Source organism: Magnolia sinica, chromosome 8 (genome assembly GCF_029962835.1).
Source record: "Magnolia sinica isolate HGM2019 chromosome 8, MsV1, whole genome shotgun sequence".
In the NCBI taxonomy this organism is placed as follows: domain Eukaryota; kingdom Viridiplantae; phylum Streptophyta; class Magnoliopsida; order Magnoliales; family Magnoliaceae; genus Magnolia; species Magnolia sinica.
This window is the reverse complement of record NC_080580.1, coordinates 87,160,184-87,181,334: the sequence shown is the minus strand read 5'-3', so window position 1 is coordinate 87,181,334 and position 21,151 is coordinate 87,160,184. Positions and strand designations below refer to the sequence as shown.

The window sequence follows — 21,151 nt, the reverse complement described above, 5'->3', positions numbered from 1 at the left end:
AATGACTGTGAAATGAAACGAAATCGCCGAGATTGACCGTGAAATGCATGGAAATGACCGTGAAATGAAATGGAATCACTGGGATTGACCGTGAAATGCATGAAAATGACCGTGAAGTGAAGGGAATTGACAGTGAAATGCATGGAAATGACCGTGAATCAAAACGGAATCACCGGGTTTGGCCGTGAAATGCATGGAAATGACTGTGAAGTGTAGGGAAATGACCGTGAAATGCATGGAAATGACCGTGAAGTGAAGGGAATTGACTGTGAAATGCATGGAAATGACCGTGAATCAAAACGGAATCACTAGGATTGACCGTGAAATGCATGGAAATGACCGTGAAGCGAAGCGAATTGACCGTGAAATGCATGAAAATGACCATGAAGTGAAGGGAATTGACCGTGAAATGCATGGAAATGACCGTAAATCAAAACAGAATTGATGGGATTGACCGTGAAATGGATGGAAATGACTGTGAAGTGAAGTGAATTGACCGTGAAATGCATGAAAATGAACGTGAAGTGAAGGGAATTGACCGTGAAATGCATGGAAATGACCGTGAATCAAAACGGAAGCGGCGGGATTGACCATGAAATGCATGGAAATGACCGTGAAGTGAAGCTAATTGACCGTGAAATGCATGGAAATGACTGTGAAGTGAAGGGAATTGACCGTGAAATGCATGAAAATGACCGTGAAGTGAAGGGAATTGACCGTGAAATGCATGGAAATGACCGTGAAGTGAAGGGAATTGACCGTGAAATGCATGGAAATGACCGTGAAGTGAAGCGAATTGATCGTGAAATGCATGGAAATGACCGTGAAGTGAAGGGAATTGACCGTGAAATGCATGGAAATGACCGTGAATCGAAATGGAATCGCCAGGATTGACAGTGAAATGCATGGAAATGACCGTGAAGTGAAGTGAATTGACCGTGAAATACATGGAAATGACTGTAAAGTGAAGGGAATTGATCGTGAAATGCATGCAAATGACCGTAAAATTAAAAGGGAATTGACCATGAAATGCATGGAAATGACCGTGAAATGAAATGGAATCGCCGGAAATGATCGTGAAATGCATGGAAATGACCGTGAAGTGAAGGGAATTGACCGTGAATTGCATGGAAATGACCGTGAATTGAAACGGAATCGCCGGAATTGATCGTGAAATGCATGGTAATGATCGTGAAGTGAAGCGAATTGACCATGAAATGCATGGAAATGACCGTGAAGTGAAGGGATTTGACCATGAAATGCATGGAAATGACCGTGAAATGAAACAGAATCACCGGAAATGACCGTGAAATGCATGGAAACGACCGTGAAGTGAAGGGAATTGACCGTGAATTGAAACGGAATCGCCGAAATTGACCATGAAATGCATGGTAATGACCGTCAAGTGAACCAAATTGACCGTGGAATGCATGGAAATGACCCGGAAGTGAAGGGAATTGTTCGTGAAATGCATGGAAATGACCGTGAAATGAAATGGAATCGCCGGAATTGACCATGAAATGCATGGAAATGACCATGAAGTAAAGGGAATTGACCGTGAAATGCTTGGAAATGACCGTGAAGTGAAGGGAATTGACCGTGAAATGCATGGAATTAACCGTGAAATGAAACGAAATCGACGGAATTGACCGTGAAATGCATGGTAATGACCGTGAAATGCATGGAATTGACCGTGAAGTGAAGGGAATTGACCGTGAAATGCATGGAAATGACCGTGAAGTGAAGGGGAATCGCCGTAATTGGCCGTGAAATGCATGGAATTGACCGTAAAGTGAAGGGAATTGACCGTGAAGTGAAGGGGAATCGCCGGAATTGACCATGAAATGCATGAAATTGAATGTGAAGTGAAGGGAATTGATCGTGAAATGCATGAAATTGACCGTGAAGTGAAGGAAATTGATCATGAAATGCATGGAATTCATCGTGAAGTGAAGGGAATTGACCGTGAAATGAATTGAGTTGACTGCGAAGTGAATGAAATTGACCGCGAACTGATTGAAATTGACCGTGAAGTGAATGAAATGGATGTTCGACCATCGACCTGATGGAATCATTGGAAAATAACTAGGTTGGTTGGATAAAGTAGCTTCTCCTACCCTAAAAGCATATGTGGTACGTCAAGTAACTAATTTTGGTTTAGAAGATATTCTTATTAAATGAATAGAGAAAGAAATGAAAAAAAAAAAAAAGAGAGAGAGAGAAATTTTTTTTTATATGGTTATATACATATTTATATAAATATGTATTAGAGAAAAATGTAGGTAGAATAAAGTTCTCCATGTAAAAATTAAAAAATTTATTAAAAAAAGAGTGAAAAATGTGCATAGCACCATGGTTATGGCTACGGTTATAATCCGTAGCTATAGGCCCAACTTTAACCCGTCAACCCTAACTCGCTGTCCCCCCTCTTGCAATTGGTGGATTAATGCTACGGTCATTGCTACGGTCATAATCTGTAGCCATATGGAGCCCTAGCTTTTTCAAAAAGATGAAAAAGTAGGAGCATTTTTTACCTTTGGCAAGTCGTCCGTACAACTGGGACTTATTCTGGTGAGGTAAAAAGCGGTGGGCTTCAACGCAAAAATGGATCATACAGTGGTAAATTTCTCTAAAATGATATGGCAAAATGGATGGGCAGTGCGGATAAAATACACACATCATTGATGGTGGCCCCTGCCCATGCCACACACCTAATTCGCACTCGGTACTACCGGATTACTTTTGCATACCAAGAGCCACATGGGAGGAACTAGGAGAATTTTACCACTGTACGACCCATTTATGGCCCATTTACTCGTTGAAGCCCACCTCATTTTACCTTACCAGAATAAGCCCCATCTGTACGGACACCTTCCCAAAGGTCGAAAATGCCCCTGGTATAGTCGACTTACCCTATTCACGTTGCCAGCCACGTCTCCACCAAGAAAACTGGTTTTTTCTTCTTTCCTCTCCCTGATCCTTCATCCTACTCGTAGATTATCATTTTCTGATTACTTCTCTCCCTCTGTGACTGTTCACCCGGGCAGTAAAACCCTCCTTTTACTGCTTTCTTCTTTCTCTGTTATCTGGTCGAAAATACACACCCCACACACGTCCTTTTCGACTTTTTTAAGCCAAGATAGGACAAAAAATGGTCCCCCCATCTAAGAAGCCTCGAATGGCAGGTATATTCAAATCCTTGCTTTCTTTTTATATTATATATGCGCACAGTCCACAATCCATTTTCATATTTTAAAAATACTAAATGGTATGGCATGTCCTGATAAATGAGTAAAAATCAGGACTCAAATGGCCCACATTGAGGGTTTTTTAAACAAAGAATGAAATGAGATGTGAAACTAAACGAAGACCATGAAAGAGACTGAGCATCGACTGAGTTAACAGACCGAGGACCCACTGAGTTATTGATGAGGACCATGAATTAAGCTAAAATTGTCACGCCCCAAAATCCGAGTACAGAGTGTGCACCCTCAGACCCGAGTTTCAATTTGTAACTCGTACACAAAGTATACTAATTTAATTCATTAATCAGTTCAATCAGAGATAATAATTATATTCAATATAAGGTCCACCATAATCTCAATCACACATGCATAATACTTAGCACCAATCAACTAAACATATATAAATCTTGACGACTCTTAAAATAAAATGAACCTTAAAATTATTAATTTATTATACCATTATAATATAATGATATTTATTTCATGCTAACATTATTACAAAGAAATAAATCTAAATAATTGCTTAAAGTCTCAAAATAAATGCCAGTTTGCATTATTCATTAATTAAACTATGCTAACGAAATAAAACATATAATTAAAAATTTTCTAATGCCGCCACTTCATCCTTGGATAGGTATGGCCATGTTTCAGGCAGGTCGTGTTCAGGTACAGTAGATCCTTCCGGTTCTTGCGTCACATCATCTGCTAATGGCTCCTCTGTATGGTTTTTCCATCAATAAAAATGTAAGCTGGCCAGGCTTAGTGATATAACCCAGCATGGTTCATAATCATAGCAATTAAAATAATACATAAATACATGTACAATGATATAAATGTAAAATGATATATGAATGCATCAGATGGGATGATCGTCCATCTGCTTGGGTTGGAGGTCGTCAACCCGCATCCACCCGTTGGGTAGGCTTCCACCTTTCGGTAGGCTTGGGCATAGCCCGCATCTGGTAACGCTCTACCAGGATCGACATTTCTTCCAGGGAGGGCCCCTAGGATCGACCATGCATTATGCAATGTAATGAATGAAGGATGATATGTAAATGCATATTTTTCATATTTGGCATAGTTGTCTCGATTAAAATATTCACATATAAATTTATCGTACAATTATCATATCAAAATATTCAAACCAGTAAATCAATCAAACAATCACAATGATTTATTTTAATTTTAATGAATTATGAGACAAGTTGGGTTACTCACCTGAGTCTGGTAGTGTAGAATCCACAGGGTAATTATGTTGGTTTGAATTCAGAAATCCTATCAGTTATATCAACAACATTATTATTCATATGTTTTTATTACATGGTGGGGCCCACCTCTGATTAACATCCTAGGTGGCCAGATCCAAAATAATCAAATAATTAAAATTTCTATTCTATTTTTTTCTCCTTTTTAATGTTATAAAATTGAATGATAATTACTTGATCGGGGTGGTCCATCGGATGGTCAGATCATTCAGATTCTTAAGGTATTATCATGTTTTGCCTCTACACATTAGATGGATGGTGTGGATCTAACCACACATACACCGATGACCCATCTCGACCTTCTACACCAAGTGATACCAACACTTGCGCAAAAATCTAAGATTCCTTTATTAAACACTTTTAGATCTGACTAATGTGGCCTATCTGATTGTTAGATTGATCTAAAAATTATGGCCCTTGTATATTTTGGCCTTAAGGATCATATGATCCGTACAGATCTATCTTAGCATAATCAGATTCCATCCATTTAATTTATTCCTAAAATATTACTAATTAGACCAAAATCATAAAAACATCACTTTATTAAAATTGACTCTACACACCTATATAATGATGGTGTGGATGATCCACGCCATCCATTGTATAGATCAAGAAGAAATTAACAACATAATAAAAAGTTAAAAAGATCTAACGATTAGAACTTACCTGATCGAGCCTTCTTAGAATTTATTCTTCCTTTTACTTTAGGGCTTCCTATCTCCTTTTTTTTTAATGCAGAAACTTTCCGTATCCCTTTTTAAAGAAAATTCTCATAAGATAGGATAAGCACATCCTCCCTTATCCTAAATTTGAATTTTTTTATGATATTTAATAAAAAAATTTATTATTACTACTTCAAGAATCGATCCCTAAACCTCTCTCTCAATTAAGAATTTCACTACCAACTCAACTATTGACTTGTTTTTATTTTTTATTTAAAAATAAAATCTTTAAATATTTAATTTAGTTTTTTTTTTATAATGTACCAAAATTTAGGGTTGTTACAAAAATGGCTGTGAACTGAGGTAAAATGACCGTGAACTGAGCTAAAATGACCGTGAACTAAGCTAAAATCACTGTGAACTGAGTTAAATTGACTGTGAACTGACTTAATTGTGGCCATTCCCCGTCATTTCATGATTAATTCCCTTCACCTCATGGTCATTCTAATCATTTCATGTTCATCTCCGGTCATTCGCCTTCACTTCACAATCAATTCCATGCATTTCACGATCAATTCGCTTCACTTCACGGTCATTTCCATGCATTTCACGGTCAATTCCCTTCACTTCATGGTCAATTCCAATCATTTTATGGTCATTGCCGGTCATTCCCCTTCACTTCACGGTCAATTCCATGCATTTCACGGTCAATTCGCTTCACTTCACTGTCAATTCCATGCATTTCACGGTCAATTCGCTTCACTTCACGGTCATTTCCATGCATTTCACAGTCATTTTCGGCGAGTCCGTTTCATTTCACGATCATTTCCATGCATTTCACGGTCAATTCCCTTCACTTCACGGTCATTTCCATGCATTTCACAGTCATTTCCATGCATTTCACGGTCATTGCTAGTCATTCCCCTTCACTTCATGGTCAATTCCATGCACTTCATGGTCAATTCGCTTCACTTCGCTGTCAATTCCATGCATTTCACGGTCAATTCGCTTCACTTCACGGTCATTTCCATACATTTCACAATCATTTCCGGCGAGTCCGTTTCATTTCACGGTCAATTCCCTTCACTTCACGGTCATTTTCATGCATTTCACGGTCATTTTCCTTCATTTCACGGTTATTTTCATGCATTTCACGGTCATTGCCGGTCATTCCCCTTCACTTCATGGTCAATTCCATGCACTTCACGGTCAATTCCGGCAATTCCCCTTCACTTCACGGTCAATTCCATGCATTTCATGGACAAGCCCCTTCATGTCATGTTCAATTCCACTCATTTCACAGACAATTTCCTTCACTTCATGGACAATTCCATGCATTTCACGATCAATCCCCTTCACTTAACAGTCATTTACACTCCTTAGACAAATCCACTCATAGTCAATTTCATGACATTCTCGGCCAAAATGCAACATATAACCCTAAAAATTGACCCATAACTTGGTGAAATTGGTCGTGAACTTGTTAAATGTAACCTATGAGTCAACCATTTGACATGGAATTCTTCAAAATGGCCGATGACTGCTTGATATTGACATTTTTTTGACTCACAACCTTGGTATAAATTTACCAACAACTACATACATTTGACTAATAAATGAGTGGAATAGGCCCAAAGCGAGTGAAACAAGCCCAAAACTTGTGAAAATTCACTAACAAGTCTTGTACCGTCATTTGGAATTCGCCAAAAACTGGCCGTCGACTCGACAGACTCACACCATACTTTATGAATTTTCACCACAACAAGTCAACTTTCACATTATGTCTTGTTAAATACTGAATGTCATCGTTGATTTAATTTCTAATTCATCCTTGTAGATAACAAACCCTTGCATAAGGGATTTGGCGAGTCGGCCCCCACCATCTCATGCAGATGTTCTTTGACATGGTGGTATGATAGTGTGAAGAGTGGGTTGGAGAAGAATAACATTAGATTAAATATATTTAGGCAGACCCCATTCTCATTTTTATTATACATTCCATCATTTTGATTTATAGGAGTCATTTTTCACTCACTTATTAACAGATATATAGGCAATCTTGTATTCAAGATACAGGGGAACCATGTAAAATTTATCGAGATGGACTTTACCTTAATAACAGGGCTAAAGACTGGTGACCTCTCTATACCTAATATCCATCTTCTTATTTCATTGTAACAGATATGGGCCGTTGAGAGAGTACCAGCTCTCCAACAATATATAATTTCATACGTCCCCTTTTAAATTCCACGATTCATACAATATCGGGGATGGAATGTTTGGAGGTATAAGAAGATTCATCAAATTATAAAGAGTAAAGATATAATTCAATTTCTATGAAGCTAAGTGGTCACTCATTCAACTATATATGTGTGTGTGTGTGTGTATGTGTGTGTTTCTCTAGTATGAAAACGAAGATGTTCTCTGACTAGGGGGAGAGGGAGGAGAAGGGAAAGAGGAAGAGAGTACTAATGAGGGAGAGGGAGAGGGAGCGAGATTGCAATTGACTTGGGAGTCGAGGGAGGATAGGGAGGAGCTAAAGGCGCAGAGACTATGATTGCCTGAGTGACCTTTTTATCATGAAATATATCGACATTTTGTGCAGCGATCAAATTTTGTCAGGGAGAGACTTGCAGCAATTCACTTCCAGCTTTAGGGAGTCAATAGCCTATGATTGCCTAAGTGACTTCAAAATATGATATATTTGTCTTAGGCACGAGAGGAATTGGAAAATTTTGTGAAATATTGTAAATTGTTGTAAATGATGTCCTGTAAAACATTCATATTTTGTCAAAATTTTGTAGCAAATGATGTCTTCGTAATAGTGATTTCACTATGAATGGTGAAGACATCATTTTGCAGTAATTGATGTCTTCACTTCACGGTCAATTCCATGCATTTCATGGTCATTTTCATTCACTTCGCGATCAATTCCATGCATTTCACGGTCATTTCCGACAATTCTGTTTCATTTCACGGTCATTTCCATGTATTTCATGATCAATTTCCTTCACTTCACGTCATTTTCATGCATTTCACGGTCAATTCACTTCACTTCACAGTCGTTTCCATGCATTCCATGGTCAATCCCGACGATTCCATTTGGATTCACGGTCATTTCCATGCATTTCACGGTCATTTCCCTTCACTTCACGGTCATTTCCATACATTTCATGGTCAATCCCGACGATTTCGTTTCATTTCACTGTCATTTCCATGCATTTCAAGGTCATTTCCCTTCACTTCACGATCATTTCCATGCATTTCACGGTCAATTCGCTTCACTTCACGGTCATTTCCATGCATTTCACGGTCAATTCGCTTCACTTCACGGTCATTTCCATGCATTTCACGGTCAATCCCGATGATTCCGTTTCATTTCACGGTCATTTCCATGCATTTCAAGGTCATTTCCCTTCACTTCACGGTCATTTCCATGCATTTCACGATCATTTCCCTTCACTTCACGGTTATTTCCATGAATTTCACGGTCAATCCCAGCGATTCCGTTTCATTTCACGGTCATTTCCATGCATTTCCCCGCGATTCTCGAGACCTCAACCCGAGCCCAACCCAAGTTTTTTCGGGTTGTTGTTTCTATAGCCAAACCCGATACATCCTACGCAAGCCCAACCCAATGTCGGGTCGATCACAGGTTAGTCGGGTTGAGCCCACCCAACTTTCAACCCTAAAATCATATATGGTATGTCAAGTAACTAATTTTGGTTTATAAGATATTCTTATTATATGAATAAAGAAAGAAATGAAAAAAAAAAGAGAATTTTTTTTTATGCTTATATTTACATATTTATATAAATATGTGTTAGAGAAAAATGTAGGTAGAATAAAATTCTCCATGTAAAAAAAAAAAAAGGAAAAAAAAGAAAAGAAGTGCATAGGGATACGGCTATAGCTATGGTTATAATCCGTAGCCATAGATAACCGTAGCTCGGCGATCAATCGTGGATCCCGTGATTCTACCGCAAGTCACTGTTCCAATCGGTAATCAATCCCGGATTCCGTGATTCCACCACAACTCGCTGTCCCAATCGGCGATCTATGACTACGGATTATAACCGTAGCTATAACCGTATCCCTATGCACTTTTTTTTTTCTTTTTTACATGGAGAATTTTATTCTACGTACATTTTTCCCTAACACATATTTATATAAATATGTATATATAAGCATATAAAAAAATTTATCTCTTTTTTTCATTTCTTTCATTATTCATATAACGAAAACCCAAATTAGTTACTTGACGTACCATATATGATTTTAGGGCTGAAAGTTGGGCGGGCTTAACCCGACCAACCTGTGACTGACCCGACATTGGGTTGGGCTTGGGCAGGATGTATCGGGTTTGGTCTTGGGGTTGGGCCAAACAAACACCAACCCGATAAAACTTGGGTTAGGCTCAGGTTGAGGTCTCGGGTTGCTTGACCCAACACGAACCCGATTAACCAGATTTCCCTCTCCCAAATAAATTGCTTGATACAAAATACGACTTGTAATAGAGTAGTTGTCCTATATTTTAGCTTGTTTGTTTAGAAAAAATGAACTGTGAAATGCATGGAAATGACTGTGAAATGAAACGGAATCGCTAGAATTGACTGTGAAGTGAAGCGAATTGACCGTGAAATGCATGGAAATGATCGTGAAGTGAAGGGAATTGACCGTGAAATGCATGGAAATGACCGTGAAATGCAACGGAATCGCCGAAATTGACCATGAAATGCATGGAAATGGCCGTGAAGTGACGGAAATTGATCGTGAAATGCATGGAAATGACCGTGAAGTGAAGTCGAATCGCCGAAATTGACCATGAAATGCATGGAAATGATCGTGAAGTGAAGGGAATTGACCGTGAAATGCATGGAAATGAACGTGAAGTGAAGGGAATTGACCGTGAAATGCATGGGAATGACCGTGAAATGAAACGGAAGTGCCGGAATTGACCGTGAAATGCATGGAAAGGACCGTGAAGTGAAGGGAATTGACCGTGAAATGCATGGAAATGATTGTGAAGTGAAGGGAATTGACCGTGAAATGCATGGAAATGACCATGAAGTGAAGGGAAGTGACCGTGAAGTGAAAATGACCATGAAATGAAACGGAATCGCCGGAAATGACCGTGAAATGCATGGAAATGATCATGAAGTGAAGTGAATTGAGCGTGAATTAAAACGGAATCGCCAGAATTGACCGTGAAATGCATGGTAATGACAGTGAAATGAAGCGAATTGACTGTGAAATGCATGGTAATGACTGTGAAGTGAAGGGACTTGACCGTGAAATGCATGGAAATCATCGTGAAATGAAATGGAATCACCGGAATTGACCGTGAAGTGAAGGGAATTGACCGTGAAATGAATGGAAATGACCGTGAAGTGAAGGGAATTAACCATGAAACGCATGGAAATGACTATGAAGTGAAGGGAATTGACCGTGAAATGCATGGAAATGACCATGAAGTGAAGGGAATTGACCATGAAATGCATGGAAATGACCGTGAAGTGAAGGGAATTGACCGTGAAATGCATGGAAATGACCGTGAAATGAAACGGAATCGTCGGAATTGACCATGAAATGCATGGAAATGACCGTGAAGTGAAGGGAATTGACCGTGAAATGCATGGAAATGACCGTGAATTGAAACGGAATCACCGGAATTGACCGTGAAATGCAAGGTAATGACCGTGAAGTGAAGCGAAATGACCGTGAAATGCATGGAAATGACCGGGAAGTGAAGGGAATTGACCATGAAATGCATTGAAATGACCGTGAAATGAAACGGAATTGCCAGAATTGACCATGAAATGCATGGAAATGACTATGAAGTAAAGGGAATTGACCATGAAATGCATGGAATTGACCTTGAAATGAAACAAAATCGCCGGAATTGACTGTGAAATGCATGGTAATGTTCGTGAAGTAAAGCGAATTGACCGTGAGATGCATAGAATTGACTGTGAAGTGAAGGGAATTGACCGTGAAATGCATGGAAATGACCGTGAAGTAAAGGAGAATCGCCGTAATTGGCCGTGAAATACATAGAATTAACCGTAAAGTGAAGGGAATTGATAGTGAAGTGAAGGGAATTGATCGTGAAATGCATGAAATTGACCGTGAAGTGAAGGGAATTGATCGTGAAATGCATGAAATTGACCGTGAAGTGAAGGGAATTGATCGTGAAATGCATGGAATTCATCGTGAAGTGAAGGGAATTGACCGTGAAATGAATTGAGTTGACCGCGAAGTGAATGAAATTGACCGCGAACTGATTGAAATTGACCATGAAGTGAATGAAATGGATGTTCGACCATCGACCTAATGAAATCATTGGAAAATAACTAGGTTGGTTGGATAAAGTAGCTTCTCCTACCCCAAAAGCATATGTGGTACGTCAAGTAACTAATTTTGGTTTAGAAGATATTCTTATTAAATGAATAGAGAAAGAAATGAAAAAAAAAGAGAGAGAAAAAAATTTATATACTTATGTGTGTATATATATATATATATATATATATATATATATATATATGTATTAGAGAAAAATGTAGGTAGAATAAAGTTCTTCATGTAAAAAATAAAAATTTTAAAAAATTTTTAAAAAAAGAGAGTGAAAAATGTGCATAGCACAATGGTTATAATCCGTAGCTATAGGCCCAGCTTTAACCCGTCAACCTCGACTCGCTGTCCCCTCTTATAATTGGGGGATTAATGCTACGGTTATGGCTACGGTTATAATATGTAGCTCTAGGAGCCCCAGCTTTTTCAAAATGCTGAAAGCAGGGGCATTTTCGACCTTTGGCAAGTCGTCCGTACAACTGGTATCTATTCTGGTGAGGTAAAAAGCGGTGTGTTTGAACGCGTAAATGGGCCATAAATGGGTCGTACAGTGGTAAATTTCTCAATCGTATACGCATTTAGATGCTACTAGACTCGTGTATTTGTCCAGAAAACGGTGGTGACTCACCCTCACCCCATGTGGAACTCACTTCCAGCCATCGAAACCATTAAAGAAGCACATCTCAAAAATCCATAACCGTCCAAGTGATAGCTACCAAATCAAAGATTAAAAGCAAAATCAAATAATTACCATCTTTGCCCAGAGATTTGGGGTCTGGATCGTAAAGCCCCACTTATAAAATGGTGGTCAACCATCACAGGAATGCAGCGCAGAACGTCGGACGCAGATTTCCTGCCAAAGATATTCAAAGAAAGTTTATGCACTTCGATGCTAGGTGGGGCCCACCGTGATGTTCATGAGAAATCCACCCATCCATCCATTTTTGTGACCTCATTTTACAACATGCGACCAAAAAATGAGGTGGATCGGAAACTATGTGCGCCACAAGAGAGGACACAGTCGGGATTCAGTGACCAGTGTTTAAATATTCTTATGGCTACGAATTTTGGAAACGGATTGGCTACTCCCCTGCCACTAGCCCGGTGGCTGATGGTCGGTGCTCTGTGAGCCGCACCGTGATGTATGTGTTTCATCCATTCCGTACATACATTTTTATAGATCATTTTACGTATAGCATTAAACATGAGAGTGATATAAATCTCAGGAGGACCACAACACAGGAAAACAATAGTGATTGGATATCCACCATTAAAATCCTCCATAGGTCCACTGTACTGTTTATTTGACATCCAATTCGTTGATTAGGTTGTAAAGACCAGTATGAAGGGAAAGAACAAAGATCAGCTTCATCCAAAACTTTTATGGCATCTAAAAGGTTTTTAATGGCAGACTCTCATTCAACACTGTTTCCTTTAATGTGGTTCAATGTAGATTTAGATATATTTCATTTTTGGTCTGATACCATCAAATAATATAGAAAAATAGATAGATGGCATAGATTAAAAACATACATTATGGTGTAGCCCACATAGCACCAATCATCAGCCATTAGCTAGTGGCAGGGGAGTAGCCAATCCTTTTCTACAAATTTTTCGTATCAGATGGAGAGGGGATTGGCAGAGACCGGGGTCTCGCCCAAGATAGTGTGGCCATCACCGCAGGGTTATTGTGGGCCTACCTTAATGTATGTATTATTTATCCACGCCATCTATTAGAGCATCATATTAAAAAAAATGAAGCAGATCCGATTACCACGTGACCATATCATAACAAACAGTGGTGATTGACCGTTTTACCATTAAAACTTCTTAGGAGACATTAATGTTCACGGGGTGTTTATTTACCATCCAAGATCATGTAAGTATGGATGAAGGGAGAAAAAGAAATCATCTTGATCCAAAACTTTTGTGGCTCATTAATAGTCAATCAACACCTTTTCTTATGGTAAGGTACACGTGATAATTGGATATAATTCATTTTTGGAATAACACCCTAAGATGACCCGAAAAACGGATCGAGGCCGTCGATATATAATGCATATATCAAGGTGAGCCCTACGGTAACGACTGTACCGTCTTGGGTGAGGCCGAAGTCTCACCTAACCCGCTCTAGCTGGAATGGAAACGGATTGGCTGCTCCCGTACCCGCCAATGATGGTCGGTGCTTTGTGGTCCCCACCATGAAGTATGTGTTTCATTCATGATGTCCACATATTTTTAAAGATAATTTTACAGTATTAGACAAAAAATGAGTTATATCCAAATTTCAAGTGAACCACGTTATTAGAAACAGTGTTGAATGGACATTGATGATTAAAAACTTTTTGGAGGACATTAAAGTTTTGGATCAAGCCGATCTTTGTTTTCTCCCTTCATCTGGTTCTCTATGACCTAATCAACAGATTAGATGTAAAATAAACAGAACAATGAACTTTAGAAGGATTTTAATGGTCGATATCCAATTACTATTGTTTTCCTGTGGTACGGTCCATCTGAGATTTATATCCCTCTAATTTTTGGAATAAAGTTCTGAAATGATCTTTAAGAGTGGACGAAGGGAATGGATGAAACACATACATCATGGTGGGGCCCACAGAGCACCGACCACGAGCCCAGTGGCTGGTGGCAGGGGGAGTAGCCAGTCCGTTTCTCAGTTAGAGTGATCTTAACGTGGAGCCGAGGAAGGTTTCAACGGTACTAAACTCTTTCCCTGTTTTACATCTGATCTGGATGACTGATTTTGGGTCTCATGTCCTCACGTGATCCGGGAAAAAGGATAGACGGGGTGGATTTCTCACAGACATCACGGTGGACCCCACCTAGTATTCCAGCCCAGGAACTCTTTGCTGCAGAAGGCTTTGGCGGAGAGGGAGATGTGAAGAACAAGTGGCGATCACCACGGTCTGACCAATTCCACGCGCGCGAGGCTCTCTGGTGGGACCTTGACCGAGCGGTACCAAATGGCCACATTTACACGCATGCCACCTTCTCTCTCCAACGATCCGAGCCGCGCGCTTCGCTTAGGGCTCTCTCCCTCTCGAGCCTAAAGAGTAAAGACGGTCGTTTTCTCTCTCTGTCTCTCTCTTCTTCTTCTTCTTCTTCTTCTTCTCTCCTTGGCCTAGTCATTGTCGTCGTCGCCGTTTGATGGGGCAGTCTCTGGGCCTTACACCCTTCTCGTAGCAGCAGCAGCAGCAGCAGCAAGCAACATCAGCCGTTAATATGTTTTCCAGACGATGATCATCGCTGGGGATTCAAGAAGAGCATGACTGATTTGGTGGCCCGGACGGGTCGACTTCAGCAACGTTACGAGGCCGGTTGTCGCCTTGTCGCGGGGTATCGCTCTCACTAGTCACTGCCCTGTCGTTTTCCTTCTCTCTCTGTCATTGCATTTTCTTTATTCATATTCTCTTATTATAATTCCATACCTACATTACTGCCTGCTCATTTTCCCCTCTGTAATATCAGATTTTTATTTTTTATTTAAATTTTTTTTTAATCTTCTTTTATAGACGGGTGTGGATTTATTATTATTATTTTCTTATATCTACTTTTCCAATTCGTAATATGACCTTTGGAATATCTATGTATTTGGAAGAAGAATCTTGATGGGGCCACGCATGCTGATTGGTCCACATTGGAATTCCTATGCATCCTTTGTCTGACCATGGAATGCCCCACTACCCTTAGGTTGGGCCCATTTTTATTATTTATTTTTATGTGGACCAATCAGCATTGTGCCTGGATTCTTCTTTCCACTACCTGGAATTGGCGTGTTTGGTGGTTTGGTGAGTACTTTTTGGTTGTCCCTATCAATGTGTCTCATGGTTGGAGCTTCATTGGCTAAACTGTCGTTTCAAGCTTTCTTTTCTGCTTTTCTGGATAAGCAAAGACAGAAAATGTTCGATTTCTTTGGGAGTATTTGATTCTTCGTATGCATGTAAATAGTTATTGTGGCTTGAATTAAGCCGCCCAAATCGTGGGCCATGCTATAGGTGGGGTGCTTCTTAAATATCGGTTAAAACGAGGATCATAACTGTCTGATTGGTTAGAATGAAAAATTGCCTGGATTGAAATTCAGGAAAGAAATATCCATTGATCTGAGGTCGGGATTGCCCATCTGATTTTGGGGCTATGATATGACTGTATTGGGTTATGTACTGTGATAACTGTCTGATTGGTGGAGATCTAATGGTTGGTTAGAGTGAAAAATTGCCGCCTTCCAAATTCAGGATCGGCCATCTGATTTTGGGTCTGTGATGTGTTTTTAGTGGGTTTATGCAATTTGGGATGTTAAATTCAAGGTACATGCATGCCCGATTGTACAATTTCTGTATGCATGCATGTGTAGCATCCCTTTTTGCCACAGTATCGGATAACTCCTCAAGTGACAAACTCAAAAAATGATACATCCACAGTTTATCATTTTATGCTGATCTGGATGTCTAGAAATTTTTTCTTTTCTTTTCATTTTTCTTTTTTCTGCGATGGTGAATTATGAGTTTGAGCTCTTGTTTCAGTGGTAATAGAGTGCATTTCAACATTGAGGTCTTGGGTTTGAGCCCATACATACCTATAAATGAAGAAGAAGAAGAAGATACGGTGATTTTGTTTATCAAGCAAAACCAGTCTATATACCTATAAATGAAGAAGAAGAAGAAGATATGGTGATTTTGTTTATCAAGCAAACCGGTCTGGATGTTGAATAAAATGGTCTCGTTGCCACTTGAATTCATTGTTCAATCACCAAACTTGAATATGATTTAGCAAGTGAAAACTTGCCTTGAATGACAAAAACATGAGAAATCTCGTGTTTTTTTTTCCCTATTTATGGAAAACTTTTCGTCCAATTTTGAGGTTGTTCTCTTGTGAATCGCCTAACACAAACTTGTTGCATCGTAAATAGTGGGTCCCCTGTTGCAGAATAGATGAAAAGAATTTCAAGATGAGGAAACTGCAGCATGACAGTTTCATGAGGCTGTAACTTTACAAAGAAATGGAGTTTGGACTAAATATTTCCACATTGATTCACCAAAAAGAATTTTTCTAGTTTGAAGACGTTCAGTTTGACTTCCATGTTATTTAAGTCATTGGCAATTTTGATTCATATGATCATCATACATGTGTTGTATCTGGCACAAAAAAAATGGTTGCATATTTTTGCCAGATAATGCCACCATAATCGCAAGTCTCCTTGAACAAGAAAGAATAAAGAAGGAAATCAACAAAAACAAGGGCTGTTTATGTTGAAGAAATGATGATGATCATCATTGTCATCTAAGCCTTTCTCCAACAAATTGGGGTCAGCTACAATAATTCTGTCCCCCCATTCTACCCTACATGAAATGTTAGGTATTCAGGAGAAAATGATGTGGCCAAAAGTTTAACACCAGCTGCCAACTTGGTTCAACCCTCCTTTATCTGGGCTTGGGACCAACAATGAAAGTGTAAAGTTTTCAACAGTTTGATCTGTCAGATTTTCTATTATTTTATTTCTTTTATTTTCTTTTTACAGAGATATTATACAAATATATAGGGAGATTAGCAACCCTATTCTTGGCTATACATAAATTTGTACAATCACGAATATAATATTTCTGATTTGTCTCTTAATTGACAACTCACGCCAACACCCCACTCAAGTGGAAGCATCCAAATCTTCAATACGCAACTTATTTAGTGAGTTGTAGAAATCCTTGCTTGATAAGGCCTTCGTAAGAATATCCGCCAGTTGGTCTTCGGACTTCACGAATGGAAACTGAATTATTTTAGCTTCGAGATTTTCTTTAATAAAGTGTCTGTCAACCTCCACGTGTTTGGTACAATCATGCTGGATCGGATTGTGAGCAATGGCGATAACTGCCTTGTAATCACAAAAGAGGTCCATCTCGGATGTAGGAGCAAACCCAATTTCAGTTAGAAGTTTTTTGACCCACAGGAGTTCACAAAGTCCTTTAACCATTCCACGGAACTCTGCTTCAGTACTTGATAATGTCACCACATTCTGCTTCTTACTTCTCCATGTAACAAGATTCCCTTCAACAAACATGAAGTAGCCTGAGGTGGATCTTCTGTTTGTGGTATTCCCCGCCCAATTTGCATCTGTATAACCATTAACTCTAAGATGGTTATTTTTTGAAAACACAAGCCTTTTTCTCGGAGATGATTTTAAGTATCGTAAAATCCAGATCACCGCCTCCATATGATCCTTACGAGGTTGATGCATGAATTGATTTACTATACTCACTGCGGAGGTAATATCTGGACGAGTATGAGAGAGGTAAATAAGTTTATCAACTAATCTCTGGTACCTTCCTTTGTCCGTTGACATTTGGCTTGGATATTCTCCGAGCTTGTGGTTCTGAATGATTGGAGTGTCTGTTGGCTTACAATCTAACATTCCAACCTCACATGGTAAGTCTAATATATATTTTCGCTGAGAAAGGAATATATCTTGCCTTAATCTATCAACCTCTATTCCCAGGAAATATTTAAGCCCTCCTAGATTTTTCATCTCGAACTCGGTCACCAATTGTTTCTGAAGCTTAGCGATTTTCCTCCTTATCATCTCCTGTGATGATCATATCCTCGACATATACAATTAAAGCTGTTACCTTGCCTCGTTGGTGCTTCAGAAATAATGTATGATCTGAATTACTTTGGTGGAAGCCATACTTCTTTATTGCCAGACTGAACCTCCCAAACCATGCTCGAGGTGATTGTTTTAATTCATACAGTGTTCGCTACAATTTGCATACAATTTCGACTTTTGAAGATGCTGTGTAGCTTGGAGGAGTATCCATGTAGACTTCCTCTTTAAGGTCACCATGGAGAAATGTGTTCTTTATATCAAACTGGTGCAATGGCCAGTCCAAGCTGGCTGCGAGAGATAACAGGACCCTGACTGTATTTAACTTGGCTACCGGCGAAAAAGTTTCTTGATAATTTACACCATATGTCTGAGTGTAGCCCTTTGCAACTAGCCTTGCCTTGAATCGTTCTATAGATCCATCTGCCTTGTGTTTAACAGAGAAGACCCATTTGCACCTGACCATTTTTTTTCCTTTGGACAATAGAACCAAGGTCCATTTTTGATTCTTTAGTAGTGCTCTCATTTATTCCTCTATTGCCTGTGTCCACTTGGAATCAGCTAAAGCTTCCTGAACTATAGTGGAAATATGACATATGGACAGCTCGTGTGAGAATGTCTCGAGAGGTTCATGTAGCTTTTCGATGGAAACATAGTTGGCAATTGGATACCTCGACCTTCTTTCCTCAATGTCTAGAGAGTATCTGTTTGGTGGCTTGTCACAGTTACACTTGAAAGGTAAGGTATACCTAGCAGACGTATCTATGTTATTCATAAATGAGGGTGTAGTGAAATTGCTTACCTCAGGAATATTCTCAGGAGATGGGTCTGCAGGCACTGAGAGATGGAAAGATTCGGGTTCTTCTCTTGATGATGTGAGCTCAGTTGCCGAAAGCCCTCTAGATTCAGAGGATATGTTAGACCTTGAAGATGTATTTGTTGATTCCTCGCCGATTATTGGTGTGTCATTCTGATCTCCAAGCTAGTCAAAACTCAGCTAATTCAACTCTTCATCTAGTGTCATCTCCTGAAGAGAAGAAGTGGATGCCGAAGAAGGATAAAACGGTTCGGACTCCAGAAAGGTGACATCCATTGTCACATAGGTACGCTTGGTAGTAGGATCATAGCAGCGGTAGCCTTTTTGATGCGTAGCATAACCCAAGAAAAGGCACCGAAGGGCACATGGGTCAAGTTTGGTGCACTGGTTATTAGGGAGGTGCACATACGCCACACACCCAAATATGCGAATAGGGAACATTAGGGCCGTAGGTAGAAAGACCGAGGCTGACAAAGACTGTAATGGGGTCTTAAAATTTAATATTTTGGAAGGAAGACAGTTAATTAAATGTACAGCAGTGGTAATAGCCTCGGGCCAATGTCATGTGGGGACATGAGTGCCTAGAAGGAGAGCCCGGGCAATCTCAAGAATATATCGATTCTTCTGTTTAGCGACTCCATTTTGCTAAGGGTCTGGGGACATGAGGTCTCGTGAATAAGACCATGTTGTTGAAAATAGGAATGAAAGTGGTGATTAACATATTCACCACCATTGTCAGAGCGGAGAATCCGAATCTGAGCGGAAACTGGGTCTGAATTATAACATGAAATGACTGAAAGATACTAAATACTTCATCCTTATGTTTCATCAAATATAGCCAGGTTATCCGGGTGCAATCATCAGCAAATATCACAAACCACCATACACCAGATATAGTAGATAAAGGAGAAGGTCCCCATACATCAGAATGAATTAAAGTAAAAGGTGTATCACTTTTATTCATACTTAATGGATAAATAGCATGATGACTTTTTGCTAAAATGTAAATATCACAATGAAATTCAGAAGTCTCCACATTAGAGAATAAATCAGGAAATAAATGTCGTAAGTACCCAAATGACAGATGTCCCAAACGACGATGCCACAGCTAAATCTGTCGAGCCTTGGAACCAAGTGTAGAAGACACGTGATGTGCATGACCCAAACTGAAATCTTCCATGTAGTATAATCCCCCCCTCTTAGTACCACGTCCAATTATTTCCTTGGTGAGAATATCCTAAATAAGGCAAAAATCGGAAAACATTAGCACCACACAATTTAGATCTGTAGTAACTTGGTTAACAGATAATAGTTTGTGAGATAAGGAGGGAGCAAGCAGAGTGTTGGGTAAATGAAGAGAGGGTGATAGGGTTACAAATCCGACCCCTGTAACAGGTGAGGTCACTCCATTAGCATTCGCAATGTTAGTGCACCTTGGAGGTGAGTAATGGGAGAAATCCATGGGATCAAACGTCATATGATTCGTGGTCTCAGAATCGATGAGCCAATCACTACTGTCCACATTGTGGTAATGACTAAGCAAGGTATGACAGAGGTTACCTGGATTTGCAGGAGAGAAGTCCAATTTAGGGGAAGTAGTGGGCGGGATGAGAGAGAGATAAGGTTCGGCTGCTGCTACAACAACCTTTCCCGCGCCTTCAGCTATACCATCTTTTTTTTCCTGGCTTGAAGTCATGCCACCAATCGGGGTACCCATGCAACTAGAAGCAGTTTTCACGTGTATGCTTCATATTGCCACAATGAGAGCATTTGAGACCATCGGATGAGGTACGGGCTTTAGAGGAAGATTTCCTAATATGCTGAGAAGTCAATCCAGACAGTCCAAGCTTTAGGCCTTTCAAAGCAAACACCGCCCCTGGAGGTGGTTTGTGGTTGTCGGCGTTCATCACCACCTAGCGAAGAGCCTCCTTGCGGACCTGGGTATATGCTTGCTCCATGGTGGGAAATAGGTGCATCCGCAACACATCACTGCGAATATTGTCCAACCTGTCATCAAGACCATCTAAGAATACATAGACCCGATCTTCTTGGAGAAGATTGTTATAACGTTGAATATCGGCAGGGCACTTCATCAGATTGGGATGTCGAAAATCAATCTCACGCCAGAGGCCTTGCAAATCGGTGTAGTATTTTTCCAGGGAGCCACCCGCTTGGCGGAGATGTGAGACGCAGCGCCGGAGATC

At 39.8% G+C, this 21,151-nt stretch overlaps 1 protein-coding gene across 2 annotated transcripts in view; it reads left to right on the top strand.

Annotated features, from left to right (window-relative positions):
• The first annotated feature begins 14,219 nt into the window (after positions 1 to 14,219).
• The window catches only part of LOC131253600 (nudix hydrolase 16, mitochondrial-like), a 41,629-nt gene continuing 34,697 nt past the window's right edge, over positions 14,220 to 21,151 (top strand). The window contains exon 1 of one of the 2 annotated variants that reach the window (XM_058254668.1): positions 14,220 to 14,877. In XM_058254668.1, the coding sequence (XP_058110651.1) occupies positions 14,807 to 14,877 (71 nt within the window). In that variant the 5' untranslated portion in view covers positions 14,220 to 14,806. The remainder of the gene's footprint in view (positions 14,878 to 21,151) is intronic. The other variant, XM_058254667.1, reaches the window with a different exon arrangement.